The sequence below is a fragment of the Branchiostoma belcheri genome, unplaced genomic scaffold (assembly GCF_001625305.1).
Source record: "Branchiostoma belcheri isolate BF01 breed outbred unplaced genomic scaffold, Haploidv18h27 scaffold8, whole genome shotgun sequence".
In the NCBI taxonomy this organism is placed as follows: domain Eukaryota; kingdom Metazoa; phylum Chordata; class Leptocardii; order Amphioxiformes; family Branchiostomatidae; genus Branchiostoma; species Branchiostoma belcheri.
In genome coordinates, this window is record NW_017804464.1 from 3,844,652 (window position 1) to 3,863,806 (window position 19,155).

General features: G+C 44.5%; 1 protein-coding gene and 1 long non-coding RNA gene across 2 annotated transcripts in view; one reads left to right on the plus strand and one right to left on the minus strand.

Moving 5' to 3' along the window:
* Positions 1–2,361: 2,361 nt before the first annotated feature.
* On the minus strand, positions 2,362–6,665 carry LOC109486204. The gene is made up of 3 exons (XR_002141180.1): positions 6,571–6,665; positions 3,162–3,400; positions 2,362–2,744 (listed from the first exon to the last, which is right to left on the minus strand). It is a non-coding gene; the product is annotated as an uncharacterized LOC109486204 (long non-coding RNA).
* Positions 6,666–6,975: 310 nt separating this feature from the next.
* The window catches only part of LOC109486103 (protein patched homolog 1-like), a 67,771-nt gene continuing 55,591 nt past the window's right edge, over positions 6,976–19,155 (plus strand). The window contains exon 1 of the mRNA XM_019789790.1: positions 6,976–7,034. Coding sequence (XP_019645349.1) covers positions 7,020–7,034 — 15 coding nt within the window. The 5' untranslated portion in view covers positions 6,976–7,019. The remainder of the gene's footprint in view (positions 7,035–19,155) is intronic.

The following is a 19,155-nucleotide window of genomic DNA, read 5'->3' on the forward strand; positions in this document are numbered from 1 at the left end:
GCGAATGGTACAGTCCCAGGCTCTCCCTCACACAGGTGTCACTGAGGAGTGAATGCAGAAGAGAGAGACGGTCGAAAGGACAAAGTCACTCACCACCAAGACAATTTGTCATGACTCTTTTGTTTTAATGATGGCGGTTTTAAAAAAGCCAAACCTTGGTGCTTCATTTGAAATTCAAAAAAGTGCGTTATTGCTTAAAACAATAAGGTTCAAACCTCCTTGCTTGAAACATGTTTTAGAATTATAACGCAAAGACAATATAGAACTCGATGAAATTCATTTTTTGGTGTATAAGCGTCTTCCAGTCTTTTATACAGGATACATGAGTTTTCTTTTACACGTCTCTCACCTAAAGTGCTGACGTTTCGGTGTCTCTCAACCACCTTCCTCAGCGCTTCTGACTGGAGTTCTGCACTTTGGGTGACAGAATTGGTTGTGTAAAAGAAACCCTCTGTATCCTATACTTTCCCAACCTGATGAAACTATTTTCGGAAGTCTTTTATATTGTCTTGTCAGTGATTTTTTCAAGACATTGCAAGGACGAAAGGCAAGTTCATGTCCGCAAAGTTGCGTGAAGCGAGGTTGTCTGCAGACGCACCGCCCTTGAGACACACTCACCCCGCTCTCCTGCGCTGATTGACGCGGAGGATTTGTCCGGGGCCTACCCGGGATTTCATCTGTCACAATAATCGCCTCAAAACTCCGACATGCTAGATCAAGAGTGGTCTCCCTAAAAGTAACATCGAAACACCTGAAATAATGGCACGGGCACTCTCCCATGGCCAACTTCCGGTTGAGACAACCACCTGCGTTTGGGTTGGCACCGGGGATGTAACCGAGACTTAGACGGACGGAATGACACGAAAAGAAGCGAATACGGAAAGAAAAATGCCCCGGCTTTGGGTTGAAAATAATCTTTGTAATCTCCAACTGACCTGAAAGATGTTTACATGCCTTAGATATGACTGAACCGGTGTCCGTTCTTACTTTACGTTGCTATATTCCCTTCCACTGCCGGTGTTAGATGGGCTTGTTATTCAAACACATTGCGTGTCATCTTCATTGCTCATATTTACTCCAGGATGTTAGTAATGTTAGACTCTATATGCGACCTATTCAAAGAGAGAAAAGATACATTTTTTTTCAAAGCTTTCTGGAAGAAAAGCGCATTTCGCAAATGACACTCGAGTCTAGGAAAGTACATGATGTTGTTTCAGAGTGATGTTGTTTCGTGCCAATAAGTTGTTATTCTTTTGCTGAGCAACAATTGAAAAACATATATCTAACTTCGATTTTAACATGTTTTCATAATGTGACTTTAGTTCGGGAAAGCATGAAAGCTTAGTTTTCTTTTGGTCTAATTACCTGCTGTTGCGATTTAAAAAAAAAAGTACTAGTAATTCATTACTAGCCTCTATCAGGCTTCGGGAGGCGGTTGGAAAGAGTAGGAATTGGTCAAATAGAGAGATAACATGCCAATGGAGTTCCGCTAGAAAGTACAGTTTGCCGCACCCGAGTACGTTCTAGCGGACCAACTCCCTCGGTATGTTATGTCTCTTTCCAGCCGCCTCCAAAAGCCTGGTAGAGGCTAATTCATTACTGTTGTCCACAGAAGTCTGTACATTCAACTTTCTCATTACCGGACGCAAAGGCCGTATCAACTTTAATCAAATCATCATTTTTGTAACAGTATAGCCCAAAGAAGTCATGATGATATGCGTTACATGAATTCTTCGGTTCGCTGATCGTATGTGTGGTCTGGATATATATACTAGTATCTCAGCGATGTGTCCGCTTATCGCCAGCCACAAATGTGACCAGTTAGCGGGGAGACCTTTCGTCCATTCACCTGTCCAGTATCAGTGGTCTGGACACTAGATACGGGCTAGTGGACCAGATAACCGGTGTCATCGGCCCGGACCACCACTACACACTGACCAGGCCCGGACAGATAGCCATCTATATCGGGGTTACCACAATCCCGTAATTTGCTGCGATGGGCGTTATACAAGAGGCGGGCTTAGATCAGAATTAAATCTGCTGTTCTCCTGTCTTTTTTGTTGACATAGGCAAGAACTAGGTTTCATAAACTATGGAAGTTTCAAGCTAAAGGCTGACTAGAGGGGGGTGGAGACTGAAGACCAAAGTATAGCCTCTATCAGGCACCGCGGATAGCTGGAAAAATAATAGAAATTGGCCAAAATAAAGAGAATAGCAAAATGTGCCCTCTCTGGCCGGCTAACTCCCCGGGTATACTATTCCCTTTATTCTGGCCAATTGCTACTATTTTTCTAGCGATCCGCGGTGCTTTGTAGAGGCTAAGCTGGAGAATATAAGGTTTCGGAATGTAAGGTTTCGGAATATAAGGTTTCGGTGTTCTTGAGCAACACGAAGAATTTGTTATCTGGTCACTGTGTTGATTTGTTTGCTTTTGGCTTGACTTGCCTGTTCTGAATGGTGTTTCTAATCATTATATTCATGATTCATTGCACACAGTCATATCTTATGTAAACGAAAGTCCCAGTCTCCTGGTCTGTATCATAAGAAAACAGATCCTTTCTGTGCGCTCGGAGGTACACCTGGACAACTTTTACGTCACAGATAACGTCGTCTACTCGTTCTTTTCTGTCAAGTTCTCAGAACTGGGACCTTAGGAAGACGCGGACCCCACAAGAAGACGGCTGGTGTACTTTTTGAAGGTCTGAATCGCTGGATGGACCAGACATCCCATGGGCAGAACGTATCTGAAGAAAACATGCATCAAAACATTACTGACGGTCTTGTAGAGGGATTCGGTGTATGTCTGCTGTAAAAAAAAGACCAGTAGAACCATACATAAAATCTAAAACAGGTTTACAAATAGTTTGAAACAACACAAACGATATGAGACAAACGTGAAATAAATAAAGAAATGTAGCCTCCACCAGGCCTTTCTACGGGAATACGGATCGTATACGTAGAATTCGGCAAAAAGGAGAGTAAAATTGGCCAGGGGAGTCCGGCCGCGGAAGGTTGTTTCTTTCCGGTCAGTCAAACCCTAAGGCGGCCAAACTCCCCTGGCAAATATTCTCCTATATATAGCCAGTGTAGTTCGTCTGGTACAGACTAAAAGAAATTACGTTATTATGTTGAAGGAAGAGTCTGGTGTCAAGGGGACTTACTTTATCTACACCAGGTATTTTCTGATCGTTTCCAACTCGGGTCTGCTCAACACATGAGGCATGTGGTCAGTCTCATAACAGATAACTCCAGCATCTTGTCATCACGTGATCAGAGTGATGAGCACTTTTTATCTTGTCCACATTCCTCGTCATCATCTCCTCATCAGTTGATTTTTAACGGCGCAGTGAGTCTGTCTTCCCGACCGACATCCAATCGGAGACCACCAAGGCTTCGGATGCTGCAGTCATAACAAGTCATAAATTGACTATGACCTCCATAACGACTATATGTCTACATAACTCTCTCCATATAGCAGGGTTCTGGCCTAGTCCTACTAAGTAAAAATACACTGACAGATGTTACAATCTTCGATCTCTCACATACAAGCGCTACCGTTGTTGGAAAAGATATCCTATTATTAAAGTTATACCCTATATGCCCTTCATGGGCCTAAGGTCGTATGCAAATAGAGAGTACCAATGTAAAACGTTTCTAGACCAATATAATCGCCACTTTATTCCTGAAGATGTGTTCTGTTTATTATTTTTTTAATTCGATAACGCGATAAGCGAATAAACTTTGAGAACTGCATACAACACAACCAGTAGAGTGCTCGCATTGTAACCGGGAGGTCGTGAGTTCAAATCCCGGCCGGGTCATACCAAAGACTTTAAAAAGTGGTACATACTGCTTTTTCTGCTGAGCACTCAGCGTATATGAGAAAGAGTATGGGAAGGTCAACACACAACCCCCTGCTATAGTGCTCGCACAACTGTGTGGCCCAAGGGCTCCAGAAATGAAGATGGGCGCCACCCTTATGCTCCGCACAGGGTGGAACGGGACCTATATACAACACAGATCTGCTTGGAGATTACCCCCAGCCACACAGGACTTGCCCCCACTTCACATTTCTGCCCTGTTGTGACAGTGAGGGTTCCCACGGTTGTTACCCCCTCCTCCCCGCCCGCCAGAATGCAGCTGACGCGACAGGCATGACGGGAATGTCATGACATCACCAGAATGTGCGGAGGCTGTTTACCGGCCGCCATTTTTTCTGACGTCGAAGTGACATTGATGACGTCAGGCGGAGATTGACAAATTGCTTCAAACAATCAAACCTGTCGTCTGAAATGTGAGAAACGTTCTCTCCATCACAGCTCATCTAGGCTCCACTGACTCTGTTTTTCTTCCACAGCGCAGAAGCGCTCAGTAGACAAGACAATATCATATCCAACATCTTTGCTCTTTATTACGTTGTGTTACATGTGAATTATCATCTGTATTTCCTTTATGTAGCTCATCTAGGCTGCACTGACTCTGTTTTTCTTCCATAGCACAAAAACGCTCAGTAGACAAGACAAGACAAGACAAGATCATATCCAACATCTTTGTTCTTTATTACGTAGTGTTTCATATTGTATCATCATCTGTATTTCCTTTATATTGGATTGGTTGTTGCATCCTCTCATTATGTGTAAGTGGTAGCGTCAAAACAAGTCTTAGCTACTTGAGGAGTGCCTTACCACTTTGTGTTGTTCAATTTAAAAAAAAATATCATATAGTATTTAGTTTAACGGTTTGCCTTTCGTCTAGAACATAAAAAAACCTCATCCTTGAATGAAGACGTGTTTACAGTCACCAATATCTGATTGCCATGCGCGTTGACTAAGCATTAAGATTTAACTAATTATTATTATAAATATTAATCATGATAACGTTATACATGCAGTTCTGGATGCTGGAACCGCGGAGAGTGACTGGCGAAAGATACAGACCGAGACGAAAAAGTCCAAGGATGTACTATCATGTAGATCTAGCTATAGGTCTAGAACAGAAAACAACTATTGTGCATTTCGTTTTATTTGCGCAACAGATCTTAGAAGACAATGATCCGATAGACACTTTTCTATTGTCCAATAGATTTTCAGGCAGATTTTCTTCCTACTGAGTAAAGAGACTCTTTTTACACAAACGAAGTGTTTTATTCACAGCCGACGTTTCGGTGACCGTCCGTCACCTTCCTCAGGGCAGTTCTGACTGGTTCACATTGCACTGCAGCACAGGTGCCGAAACGTCGGCTGTGAATAAAACGACTTGGTTGTGTAAAAAGAGTTTCTTTATTCAGTAACTTACCAACCTGGTCAAAATATTCGCGGGGATTCTTTCTACTGCATTTTGTTTTTTGTTTCACCACGCTAGGATGGATTGCCGTCCCCTGATAGGGTCAGACATGTCGGTCCCTGTAGTGACGTCACAGTGCGTAGCTCAAGTGTGGAAAGGTTGATGTCTGGTGAAGATTTGTAGATCGCCGTGGGACAAGATAGGAAGGTCGGGCTGTTTGGAAACTGTTATGTATGACTAGCCTCTATCAGGCTTTGGGAGGCGGCTGGCCATGGGAAGAGTAGAAATTGGCCAAATATATATAATAGAGGGATAACATGCCCGGTCCACTAGAAAGTACATTTTGCCGTACCCGAAATGTACTTTCTAGCAGACCCAATGTTATCTCTCTCTGTTTGGCCAATTTCAACTCTTTCCAGCCGCCTCCCGAAGCCTGGTAGAGGCTAATGTATGACTTCAGCACTAGAAACAAGCCTGGAAGCCTTCGAGAGCAGGTGTTACGTCATACTCCAGTGACGTCACGGGGCGGCGCTACTTTGATGCATGTTTTACTTTCTTTCCCATTCTTTATTTTCTTTTCTTCTCTTTTCAATTATTTGCTTCTTCTTTCCTTTCTTTTCTCTTTCGTGTCTTTTTTTTACTTTTTCGTTTTCTCTCTACACCTTTCTTTTTTTAAGTGAAAAACACAAAAAGTATGGAATTGTTAGAAGCAATGCTTAAATAGTGATGTCAACGTATATCAGTATGTACCTCTTCTGTAAACCTTAATTTCAGAACTGTACGCGTCTGTACCAATTTGCATTTCGCTAACGTACCTGACATTGACATTGTGAACATGTAAAGCTAAAGGTCAAGTGACGAACTGAGTGGTGCTAAGCTGTATGTGACCGTGCACTCGCCAACAGTCAGATTTATTGCGCTTTTTGTACACCGGTAGAAGAAAAGTTCAACGTGAAAAAAGCCATCCAAACGATGAACATCTTGAACACTAGCCGTTCACTGTCACGGGGACATCTTCGTGCTAATGGCTCTGACCTTTCCGTGTTTTCCGCACGTCATATCCTCCAACCACCCGGCCCCGTTGACGCACATCTCGTGATGTGTTGCGCGGAGTTTCAACAACCTGTCCCCATCCCGTGTGCCAAGCGCCCGACCCTGCCCCCCGGCCCTCGTGCGTTGTTGAGACGCAGGCATGTTAATAGCTTGGAGACTGTAAGCTTGAGGGGGGCGAGGACTGTGTACACTAACAACTCCGTGTGCCAATTTTTCGCGTGTAAAAATAATTACCTTTGTTGTCGCCTTTGACCCACCGGTGGTCTCGGTGTCTTTCATCTCGGGGAGGTGACAAGTCGGCGGTTTTCAGGCGGTGTAAAGGTGTAAGGTAGCCGGACAAACAAGTAAGCGGTCCCCTCGTACCGGCCAGGCCACAGAATACAGGTCTTTCTCGCTGGAGTAAGGCTACACCGTCCCCTCTGTCAGTATCCAAACAACAGGCTCGGGTGACGGGAGCCATGGGTTGTAGACACCGGACAGGCTGAACCACTTGTATACTTTTCCTGGGCAGCAGAACCCGCTTGATAAGCGAGCTGCTCGCCACAAATCAATCGTCTATAAGCAAAATATTTAGTCCAGCGCTGCGACAAAAGTCCTGGGAGAGAGCGTGATTCCAGTGCTGGCTGCACCAGGCTTACCGACTGGGCGCTACAAGGCGAGGGCGGCCCCGAGTCACTGTCGGCATGGGGAAAACAGAGGTATCTTCTTCTCTTATGTCCTCTAGTCGCCTTCTTGGGTTACGATGGGAGGGCTAGCTGTGTTAGCTACGAACTTGTGTCGTAGTCAGAAAATGCGGTGCTATATAGACCCCGGCCTTCGGCACACGTAGGGGTGTTAAGGTCGGTGGTTTGGAGTAAGTTTTCAATTTTTTGATGAAAGCTGCGGGCAGGGATAATGGTTTTGGTGAGATCGCGTGGCCGGGGGGACGTGCCCCACAGCCCGTAAGCTAACACCCACAAATGTCGACTGATATTTGCTCGCTAATTCCTCCTCAAGGAGTGGGGTCTAACCGCACCACACAGTCATTTGGAGAGGGGGGTGGGGTGCATGTAGTTAGGGGGATGACAAGTTGCCGGATGTGACAGGGGGTCACCCCTATGGGAGGGGGAGGGGGTGGCCCCCTGGGTCCAAAACTTCCCAGAGTCGTGAGAAACCGGCGCGAGGCTGGAAATTACCAGAGCTTATTTATTCGTGTCATCTGGTGTATGCCTAGAATTCAGTGGGGACAAGATAGTGATACCGACGCGACCATGATGCTATGACCCCCCCTACACCCCCACCCCCTTCCCTCCCCTCCCGTCCCCAGGGGGGTAGGGAGGTGGAAGGGGCGGCGAGGTGTGTATTGAGGAGAGCCTAATGAGCCCGACTGTCTGCACCGCGGAAGGTGGTGGACATTCGGGCCGGGCTCGCCGCAGGTCGGCCCGCCTGATTATTTTCTCTGCGGGCTCGCCACCTCCGAACTGTCACTTGTCTAAACACACCGCTCATATTTTATTGTCACGCCTGTTTATTTAGTTGGCCTTCCGCTGGTTCTGCAGGCCGGAGTCCCAGGCCCGCTGCACGATCCATCCCCCCTGTACAAACAGCCTCGCCGCCGAACCCGCAACCTCCGCCAATCACAGGCCTCATTACGGCTTTCTTCTTCTTCTTCTGATGGGAAATGACGTCACGTTTCTTAGAGTACTGAGCGTAGCGGTGTGCCTCACAAGACAAGAAATTGCTTTTCTTTGTTTTTTTGAGAAGAGAACTCTTGTTACATAGTTCATTATATTAAGAAGAAAAGTGCTCGATTTTCCTATGTGAGCCTATGTCGACTTATGACTCTGAAGTCGTCGAAAAGGTCGATGGTTTTGTGTGTATTATGACAACTCTTCCACATGCCACGCAATACTAACGGAGCTCCAAACTGACTTGTGATACTGATAGAAGATCGTAACATTTCTGGTCGACTGTATTTCTGCCTGGGGTAGAGTATCTAAGGGAGGGTAGGGTACTGTCAAAACCTCAACACGTTTGTCAACACCCCAACCCTGCCGCAACCCTGCTGTCATCTTGAACAAACAATTTTTGCATTTCGTGTTTTTTCAGTCACCTTCATATTTTCATGCTCGCAAAGCAGCTGACCTGAGATTCCAGTCCAGAAAACTTCCAGGAACGTCCGTTCTACTACGGATGGATTCCAAATAATCATCTAAAAGAGTTCAAACTTTAGAGAACCAATCACAGGACGACGTTAGCATGAACAGACGGAATTGGTAGAAATTGAGAACGCGCTGAGCTTTCTCATTGGCTGATTGAGAATGTCGTAACCATGGCAACGAATAAAACGGCCTGTGAGGCATCTGTAATATCCGCAGGCGAATTGCCTTATTGGAAAGTATTATAATAGGGAAAAATCTCGGGAATTCAAAAAATGATCGCCCTTATACTACACTTAATTATAGACTAATAAAAGTATTAAAATAAAGCATCATTTACATAAGCAGGAAGTTAAAAGGATCTGCAACAGATTGACGAAGGCCACCCAACTCTGCGGACGAACTCAGAGTGACCCCAATCTTGACTCAATTCTAAGACATGTTGTAGAGGAGATGTACAACACACGCAGACGGACATCTTGTTTCGCTTGACTCTGCCGTGAATGATCTCCCAGACTCGTACTAACCCCTTCCCTTGATAGGATCCTGATACTGTCAGTGAACTGTTTTACTTCTTCTCTTATCATCTAGCAGGCTACGACAGGGGTTACCATTTATTTCCCACCTTTGCCTGTTGTAGCTACGTTAGGGGTGGTTTGAAACCTTTGGGTACTCATTTAATTCTAACAAAAAAGGGCGGCATAGGGCTTGCTCTCTGTCGACGACTTTTCTGGAATGTTTGTAACATATTGTCATTTTGTGGCTGTAAGTTGTTCTTTGTTTCTGGTGCTACGTGTTCTTGTGTTGTTAGAAGGGCACGTCGACAAATTGTCACGTGTGTCGGAGCCTCAGAAGTCTGTCTCAAGCTTCATTTCTCTTTCTTACGGAGCGGAACCGTGGAGTGGGCTGTGGTCGGCTCTCAGGTGCACATCTCGGTCAGATCGGTTGCCAGTCAGGCCCTGGTTGCCAGTAAGCTCCACTCCATCCCTGCGATTCTCGTTTGTCAAATTCCTGCTCGCTTTTGATGTAATTCTGACCCAGAAATGACAAGTCTGTGCTTTTAATTGAGGCTTTAGGTTACCATACACTTATTTTTGCCAAAATCAATGTGCTTTTGTAAGGTTTAAAAGCCCAACCTCCAAGCAAATGTTGAGTAGAATGTTATCGGGGTTTACGATTTGCGTTCAGTTGGGGCTGTCAGGAAAAATGTTACGATTTACCAGAAAAAGAAAGCCGGATAAAAAAGCCTAAACACGCCAAGAATATGCTGAAACCCAAACCTCTGCTTGGAAAGTAAGGTGTACTAGTGTCTGGCTGAGTACGTTCCAGACAGAAATCAGACGACAGACAATTTCGCGCCATTATTCTTATCACAACCTGTGGCTTCCCCATGCATGCCGATAAGGTAAACAGGGAATAATTGGCGGTAAAAAGCGAATAATTGTCACATTATTTCTGACAGAACTGACTCTTGTATCACGCTTGTCGGGAACACATATAATTTCGATCGTTTCACGAAGATTTCTGACCAGATTCGGATTCGTACTCAGCCGCAAATGGCTTCAAGCAATGGTTGATATTTGAAAAGACCTGTGCCAAGGACGTACTAGTATCTATTGTTAGTAGTACAATGCTTGTGTGCGGTCTGTCTCGCGAGTATGATAAATCAAATGACAATTATCTCGACTAAAACGTTAATAACATCATGTGTTTGGGTGGAGACGAGTAATGGGTGGGAAACAGTGGTGCGACGTTTGTGGTCGAGCGCGCTGTCTGGAGGGCATAACTGAAGAATTAGTTCTGTATGTAACGTTACATGTACTTGGGTGCAAGCCAAAGACCGTGGGATGATAAATATTGTAGGTGAAGGTTGGCATCAAATTTGTACCTCAATTCTGCTGGAAAACTGATTGGTATCAGTGTCCCAACCCCAAATCTTTTTCTCGAAATTTTAGCTATGACAACATTTTCGAAATAATACTACTCAGGTACGTACATTTTCATCATAATTTCAGAATATTTATAATAATATTTCAAATTATTTGAAAATATTAGAAATATGATTTAAAAACCCGCGCCTTGACTTGGAATGGACTCTAGGCCAGGATTATTTTGTCCTTTTTATCCAATGCTCTGAGCAAGGACGTTCTATTGTTGTTGAAGCTCCTTGCTCTGTGCAATTTGCTAGATCTAATAGGGTTTGTCAAAAAGTATGTCTAATTTGATAAGAAGGAATGGTGAGGGAGGTAGATTGTATTCGTAAAGCTATTCCTTTTTGGAATTTACTGTCAGACTGGAAAACAAAACTGCAGCCAGTCTATTTCAACATATGATTTTAGCCTCTACCCAACTAATTTTTTTTTGGTCGAAAATGATGAAAATTTGTTCAATAGATCTAGTGTAAATAATTTTCTACAGTGGTACTCCGTCCACACAGAGACAGACATACTTGCCAAATTTGGCCAAGCACTGCGATTTAACTCTCCAAGCAGAGGTTTGGGGTTTGGCTTACATGTATTTTGGGCGTTTTCCAGTGCAAAAAAAAAAGAAACTCCGATAAAAAAAAGCCTAATAACACGCCAAAAATAAGCCAAAACCCAAACCTCTGCTCGGAGAGCACTGCGATTTCTCACTCATCTCAGCCACCAAGGAAGTCTGGAGGAGACTAACAAATAGTAACATGTCTCCGCCGCTAGAGGCCGCTGTTAGTTCTTCCCGAGGTCTGTTCTCCGAGGCTATGCGGCTCGGCTCGGCGGTGGTCTGACGGCAGTGATCCGGGACATGTGACCTTTGTCCTCCCGCAGCGCCCAATACCGTCAAAATGTATCCATTCACGAGCCGGGCTGTCAGCGGCGCAAAACTCCTCAACAACCCGCATGTTTGGACTGCGTTTCGCGCCAGCCAGCCCGGGTTCTCCAAAGACTTAACGTTATCTACAAAATACTTCATACAGCCGTTTGGGGGTTGGTGGCAATAAGGACAGATGGCGATGATGATGATAATTATGATGATAAGTTACAATTTTAAAAGGCAATGTCAAAACGCAAACCAAAGAGCCTGCTACGGGTACTCTCCAAGCAGAGGTTTGGGTTATTTTTGGTGTGTTTAAGGCTTTTTATCGAGGTTTCTTTTTTGCACTTGAATCTTTTCAAGCCCAAACCCAAACCTCTCTTTGCTTTGGAGAGTACTGTAGCTACGGGTAGTTTGATCTTCAAGCAGATGTAGGGTTCAGCCCAGTGTTTTATGTGTGTCCACTTGTATCTCTCCTCCTGGCCTGTGGACCGCTAGCCTGGGTGCCATCCTCCGTCCGCCCGCTCCCTAAATCCCTAATATCGCTGGCTACCATGGTGGAAACTACGGAGGATGGCACCCAGGCTAGTGGACCGCTCGCCATACTCAACATCTGGTCGGGGATTAGCCTTAGGCCCGCCGCCTTTCACCATCGTCCGATCCTACATCTCGGATAAGGAGATTATCAAAACAAGGGGGGCTATTACACGCACGGCCTTGACCGAGAGAGATTCATTAGCATCGGTTTTCCCGCCTCGACAGTTGACGGCATACATCGCCGCGCAGCAAGAACAACATCGTCACCATGGCCAAAGAAAGTAGAACAGATAGAAGTAACATCCAAGCAGATGTTGGGTGGAAAATGGTAGAGTTTTCTGACAACCCTACCGAAAATCTGACTGGTGGTTAATTTAAAGACATCAAATGCGATTTCAGGGCGGCAAAATTGGAAATATTCTGAATAAGGCAATCTGTATAATATTGACACATAGACTACTATACCACATTAGCACATTTGAATCAGCATTTCATACTTTACGCAACTGCCGAAGCAAGCCCCAATATTAGTCCTTTACTTTTGGTTGGTACCCTAAAATCAATCCATGTCCTTCCAGTAACCTTTTTTCGTCAGAAGTTTGGGCATTTCTGCTCCATGAATGTCGATATACATTGGGACCATTTTGTTTCAACTAGACTCTATGTAGATAAGTGACTAGAATATTGACTTTGAAAAATCTGGTTTCCAAGCCCTAATAGGAAAAACTGCACAGGATGCCTTGTGTGTCTTGCAAGCTTCATTTCAATATATATATATTTTTAAGTATGTGGACGAATGGGTGATCGTCATTTTCTGTCGTTGTTTGCTTGCATTCCTAAAATATGATCACGTGACGGAATCGTCCTCTTCGCCGCGGGTGGGTGGCCAGGATCAAGAGGTCAATGACCTCAGAGGTCCAGAGTCATTCACTGATATTCACGACTACCTGGCCCTAACCTGGCCCCGCGTGGTTTACTGGGCCCCTTCACTGTACAGAATGTGGGAACGGTCAACAGGAGGGGCTCTCTGTAAAATACTACTAGGCCATGTTGGATGCCATCCCATGGGAACCCCAAAACTGATGCGAACTGGCGAATAAAAAAAATGGCCAAAAGTTGCATTCATTCTGAAATCTAGGTGGTCACGAAGGTTGAACAAATGAGTAAACACACAGAGTAATATTTTATTGGCATGGTGAATAATAGATTCTTCATTTTTATTGCTTCACATTTTCTTCTTGTCCTTTAGAATAGATTTTGGCATTCTGCGACATAAATATGGTTTTCCAATGTTATTTTTCAATTTACCGCATGTATTTGCTCATTTTGCAGCTACTTTGTACGATTTAAAGTCTATAGTCATTTTTTTAATCATTCAATTTATTGTGAGGAACCAAAGACTTTTTTGTGTCAGAGCTTGAGGCGCCTGTATGCACTTGATTCAAAAGGTATTATGAAATGCTTCACAATGTGCAATGGACGAAATGTTGCCAAATAGGCATTTTTCATTAGAATAATTTTAAAAAGAATTTTTTTTCAATGCCTGTTGCTCTTTCCCGGGTTTATTTTCAAGCAGATGTGGGAAAAAATCGTAACGTTTTCTAACGACTTCGGGGAAAGGTTTCGTCCTGGAGCAGCCAGTTACCACCTCCCTTCGCACGTCTGCTTGTAGCGTGTTCCCGTGCAGGTGTGAGAAGACTAGCATGTCTAATCCCTGTTCTCAGCCGGGTGAAATCCGCCTGACATGTTGCCGAGACATGGTGCACAAATTTACCCAGCTCACCAAGCGCGCAAAAACCGTCTACGCAAACACTACCGACTCTCCAAGCAGAGGTTTAGTTTTGGGCTTATTTTTGGCATGTTTTTTGGCTTGGGTTTCTTTTTTGCACTGGAATTTTTTTTACCTCAACAATGCAAAAAAAGAAAAGAAACACCGATAAAAAAGCCTAAAAACACGACAAAAATACGACAAAACGCAAACCTCTGCTTGGAGAGTAAATACTACCCAGAATTCCTTGTGTCAATTTGCTCGCGCGCCCTGCCCACCCACTAGGAGGGCAAACACACGGTACAAGCCCCGTATTTGTTCCCGCCTTGCCGCGACACCACTCAACAGGTGCACGAGAGGGGATGGGCAAATATACTTGGCACAGATTAGCACACACTCGCCAACGGTTTATCGCGAACATAATCAGCATTAGAAAAGACAACGGCCCACTCGTCAACCAGTACTCGAATGGGGTTGTTTGTGAAGAGCGCTTTTTAGTGAGTGAGAAAGTTTACCTACAAGCAGGATGACTACTTCAGCAGTGAGTACCATTCTAACACTGGGCCCGTGAAAACTGTCAAGTGTCTGTCTTTGAATATGGATAGGTTATAGAGTTCTCAATAGCAGGTACTTTGGGTTGGTACAAGTGGACATTATGTCGACGCTAAAGAGTTTAATCTCAATTTTAGCAACACAAGGGTTTTCTTGTTCGTGGGATGTTAGCAAACTCATGAATTCATGAGACTTCGCACTGGGAGGCTGGGGTAGTAAGCTTTAAGATTCGATTATGCTGCTATATATTCGAGGGAAAATTGAAACGCTGAAGTAGTTTGTTTTTCCGTTTAATATTTATCATTTGGTTATTAAATGTAGCTGTGACAAGTTAGATAAATATTGCAGTTGATGTTTTTGCAAAATGGCGTTGTTATGTCTCTGTTGGCGGAGAAGGAATGAGAGCCTGGGAAACAACAATTCACCATTCTATTTCAAAGTCATATGGCCATTTGTATGTAGTGTAAAAGACTAGAGAAGACTATGTGTTTTTGCGCTCTACGGCAATTATAAAAGAAATGCATTTTTCCTCGCTTATATTTCAACCACCTGCTGAAAAGAAATAGATCATTATAGATTCTAACGAAAGGACTTAGAGGCATCCAATGCAGTTTTTAAGGCTTGAAAACCCGATTTTCCTTGAAAAGCCAATATTCTAGTCATGTACATACTAAGCTGAAACCACACTATCCCAATGTATATTGATCCTCGTGGAGCATTAATTCTCCAAATTCTGACGGAAATGGTTACTGGAAGGGCGCCCCATGGGCTGATTTTTTAAGGGTACCACCCAGAAAATAATGGATTCATCTTGGGGCTTGTTTCTGCGGTTTTAAATGCCCCAAGTATGAAATGCTGATAAAAATGTCCCAATGCGAAGCAGTATGTGTCGATATCACAAAGATTGCCTTATTCAGAATATTTCCAGTTTTTGCAGCCCTCAAATCGCATTGGATGTTATGTCACAATCCTTGCGTCCCCGCTGGGAGAAAGGCGATCCCCATGCCTGCCCTGCACGTGCCAGCTCTCTGTCCATCTCAGCCTCAGGTGGTACTCTAGATCCCTCCCCAGTTTTCCGTGGGATTTGGGGGCTCCATACTTTGCAAACAGACCGAAGAAAAACGTTTAGTCTGTTCCGGATGAAACTTGAGTAAGGCCCCGGATGTTGGACCATCACACCTGCAGCGTCCTGGGCAGTTCGGGTCATCTGCTTACGTCACCGGTCACGTGACTTATAGGGCTTCTGGAGCAAAGGATGCAGAAACAAGTTTGAATTGCAATATCCAATACAAGAAATTGGACTCACCCAATTTTTTTTCGACTGTACAACTCCAGTTTTTGTCAAGGAATGAGAAATCCACCGCTTCCGTGACGTCACGCAGATAACACACGTGACTCCGTGAGCAATGGATCATAGGTTGCAGAAAGTCTGTGGCGCCCCCCGTCTCTGTTGAGGGATGTAGTAGGATCCTTCTTGAATGTGATGTTTGCTTTTACACAGTGACACCGCCACACAGTCTTGTCCCAAGAGATTCTCACAATACTGATATAGCGAGATAGCTTCAAATTTCAATATTTTAGACCGAAAAATATGACTTTCGTATGGTCTAGGGAAGGAAGGAAAACCACCAGTCACCACACCTACATACAACGTGTGTGTTCTTGGGTCGGGAGCGGTGGACTTTGCTAAAGCCTCGCAAGTTCAACCCCTGGTTTCCCGTGACATGGGAAGGAAACCTCAGTCGGTATGTGCGGGGACTTTGAGCGGTGTTTAGGCTGGCAAGTCGCCGGCAGGAAAAGACCTGCGGATGTTAACTCACCGCGACCCGAATCAAGACTGTTGTAATCTCCCATTAGATCTTGAGCGGAAAAAATCGTATCATTTTCTGGCTACCCTATCTTCTTATGACAGTTGTGATTTTTCTTTGCTCATATCTTATTGGAGAATATGATGCCCTCGTGTAATCTCCAAGCAGATGTTGGAATGGGGATCTGAAAAATCGTAATTTTCTGACTGTAATCTCCCATCAGATCTTGAGGGGAAAAATCGTAACATTTCCTGGCTACCGCATCTTTTTCTGAGGTTGTGATTTTTCTTTACTCATATCTTATTGGAGATTATGATTCCTGCGATGGCAAGTTCGTGTAATCTCCAAGCAGATGTTGGAATGGAAATCGGAACGTTTTTTTTACTGGCTCTTTCAAGTTTCTTCTGACACGCAACCAAACCGGAACAGATACAGAAATTTATGGTTTTATCCCAACATCTGCTTGGAGATTAAGTTTGTGTGTGATGGCACGTCTGCTCTCAATGGATCCTGACACCTGTTTGCATGCGAACTCAATAGAAACTCAAGAAAGTCAAACATCTCAACATACAAAGTTAGATCTGTGTCCAACAGCAGTGACGTCTCCATATTATCGGATGACCGTACTGTTGCCTTCATCAGGTTCAAATGACCGGTCGTTTGGGGACACATGACGTCAGCAATGGCGTTGTTTTTGTCGCGCAGTGTTTCAGTGTTTTTGTAACGCCGTTGGCGTTGCGGATTGGGTCTTTTCTGGCCAAGCTTATCCCCCATACACACTCAAGGTAGAGTCCCTGGCTGGCATATGTAGCGAGCTGAAGGCAGAAACAGGGACACAAACGGACAAGTAAGATCGTGTCATGTGACTTGCGCTGGGATGGCACGGCAATCCTCAAGCAGATATGCGGTTTCGACTACTCGTTTTGTGCGCTTTTATCATATAATAATAATATGATACAACAAAGTGAGGTAAACTTTGATTCCACTTCTCAACACGTCTGCTTGGAAAATTATGCCCAGGTAGTTTCACAGATCGTCAGGGGGCTTGCACATGCGTGGTTACAGTCAAGTGAAGCAGTGATTTCTCCCAGCGCCTGAGAGTATGATTGGATGAGGGGAAAGCGAACCTTGTTAACGACGGACAAAATCTAAATTACAAGACAAAAATGCCAGCTTTGTTTGAGCGAGCCTCGAGGCTTTGTGTGCCCGTCGCGCGGTCGGGCCCGGCCGGGCCGGTTGCCTAGCACGCCCCGCAGACTGAAGCGTGACTGTACGATGGGTGGTCGGGCCGTGAAGGCCATCTTTGTCCACACGGGATCAAAACATCTCGATAAAATCTTCCCGATCCAGTTTCACCTGCAAAACCGCAGGTGTTTACTTTGTCATCCATAATATCAACAAATAATCCACCTTTTTGTGAAAAAAAAAGACTTCGTCGACCTTTATCTGGTGAGTCGGGGACTTCAAAGGCTCATTTTGGAAAGTAGCTCGAAACTTAATTCTCGGTAAAACTTTTAAGGTGCTCCCATGTCTTAGTGAGGCTTGACCTCGAGGTTTGACCTAGTTTCGCGACACGTGGAACAAAACCGCTGCAGATAAGGCGTTTCCACAAAGTGGCATTAGGAGCGGGCTGTACTCAGGGATATCATGAAATCTGAAACTCGATATTCTGCTATCAGCAAGAGTAAGATTTTCTATTCTACCTTGTGAGCATAAGTAAGTAATTTGTGAATTATAAGATATGACTGGCAATTGGGGAAGATCGCAGTCGAAAAGTATTATTTCTATTTACCTTCTTAAAAGTAATCCGTGAATTATAAGATATGACTGGCACTTAAGGAAGATCGCAGTCGAAAAGCATTATTTCTATTTATCTTCTAAAAAGCGTTTCTGTATAAAGGACAAGAAATGGGTATATTTTCTCTCTGGCCATTTCTCGGAACAGACCTTTGTGGCTGACATCATCGTCACGTGACTATGACGTAGGTTCAGCCTCGACCTAGATCCTGATACTGATCCTGATGTCGCTGAAAGGAAATGAAATTGACTACTGGGATATGTGTCGAGTTTAGCTCATTGAAATTATGAAATTGACCAGACAGACAGACAGACACACACACACACACACACACACACACACACACACACACACACACACACACACACACACGACACGCGCACACACACACACACACACACACACACACACACACACACACACACACACACACACACACACACACACATTTTGACAGTTCCGTCGAACGGTATTCACCTTTCATCGAAATGTTTTCGCCACAGACGATGGAATTTTGTCGCACCATCACGGGTAGCGTTATCTCTGTGACTACTGTATAATCTTTCATTTTCTGTCGTCGCTGATTTGATTTTCGCCCGGTGAGATTCGAAGTCTCAGCTGGAGAGAGGATGTGAATCATGACTTCACACCGCCAGTGGGCATATGGTCGTCCCACGTCTCAGACTAGTAGTCAGACAGTGTCAGGGAGGGAATCGGAGCAATGTCTTATCATCGCTCACGTCTCAAACGGAATGTTTCACTCCTGTGCTTCACACGCGACGTCTGCGGTGCCGTTAGCCTCTGCCAGGCTTCGGGAAGCGGCTGGAAAGAGTATAAATTGGCCAAATAGACACAGATAACATGCCAGGGAGGTCAGGGAGTTGCTCCGCTGAAGAATACAGTTTCCCGCTTCGGTTACAGCGGCTTCCCCAAGTGGTACAGGCTACAGTAGTCAGTACCGTACCGCATCAGTCCAGTTGTGGAGTTGGTTGTGGGGTTGAAGTGACTCATTCTTCCTCTGCCATCGGTTCATCTGTGTCGATAACTTTATTGCTCAATAGTTGTACAGGATACAAAGTATGGCATCTACTAAGTACATGTTAACTACATTTTCAGAAGGCTAACCTAACTAATACAAAAGTGGGTGGCTAGAATGGGATACTTTTACAATCATTGGAGGAGTTTCTAATATCTATACAGTCTAAATATATTTCCGTACGTATAGCATGCAGGGGTTGTCTTAAGTCATAATGTATTCAAATTTGCTTTTCAAGTTCATTGTGGTAGATGCTGACAGATCAGTTCATCCTCTGACGCATCCAGAAGACATACAGACAACAGGATGCAAGAATGACTGGGCAGTTCTAATGACAAACCTGCCCCCCCCCCTTCCCGGCATTCATCATTCTTAGTATCAGGTGCGAACAG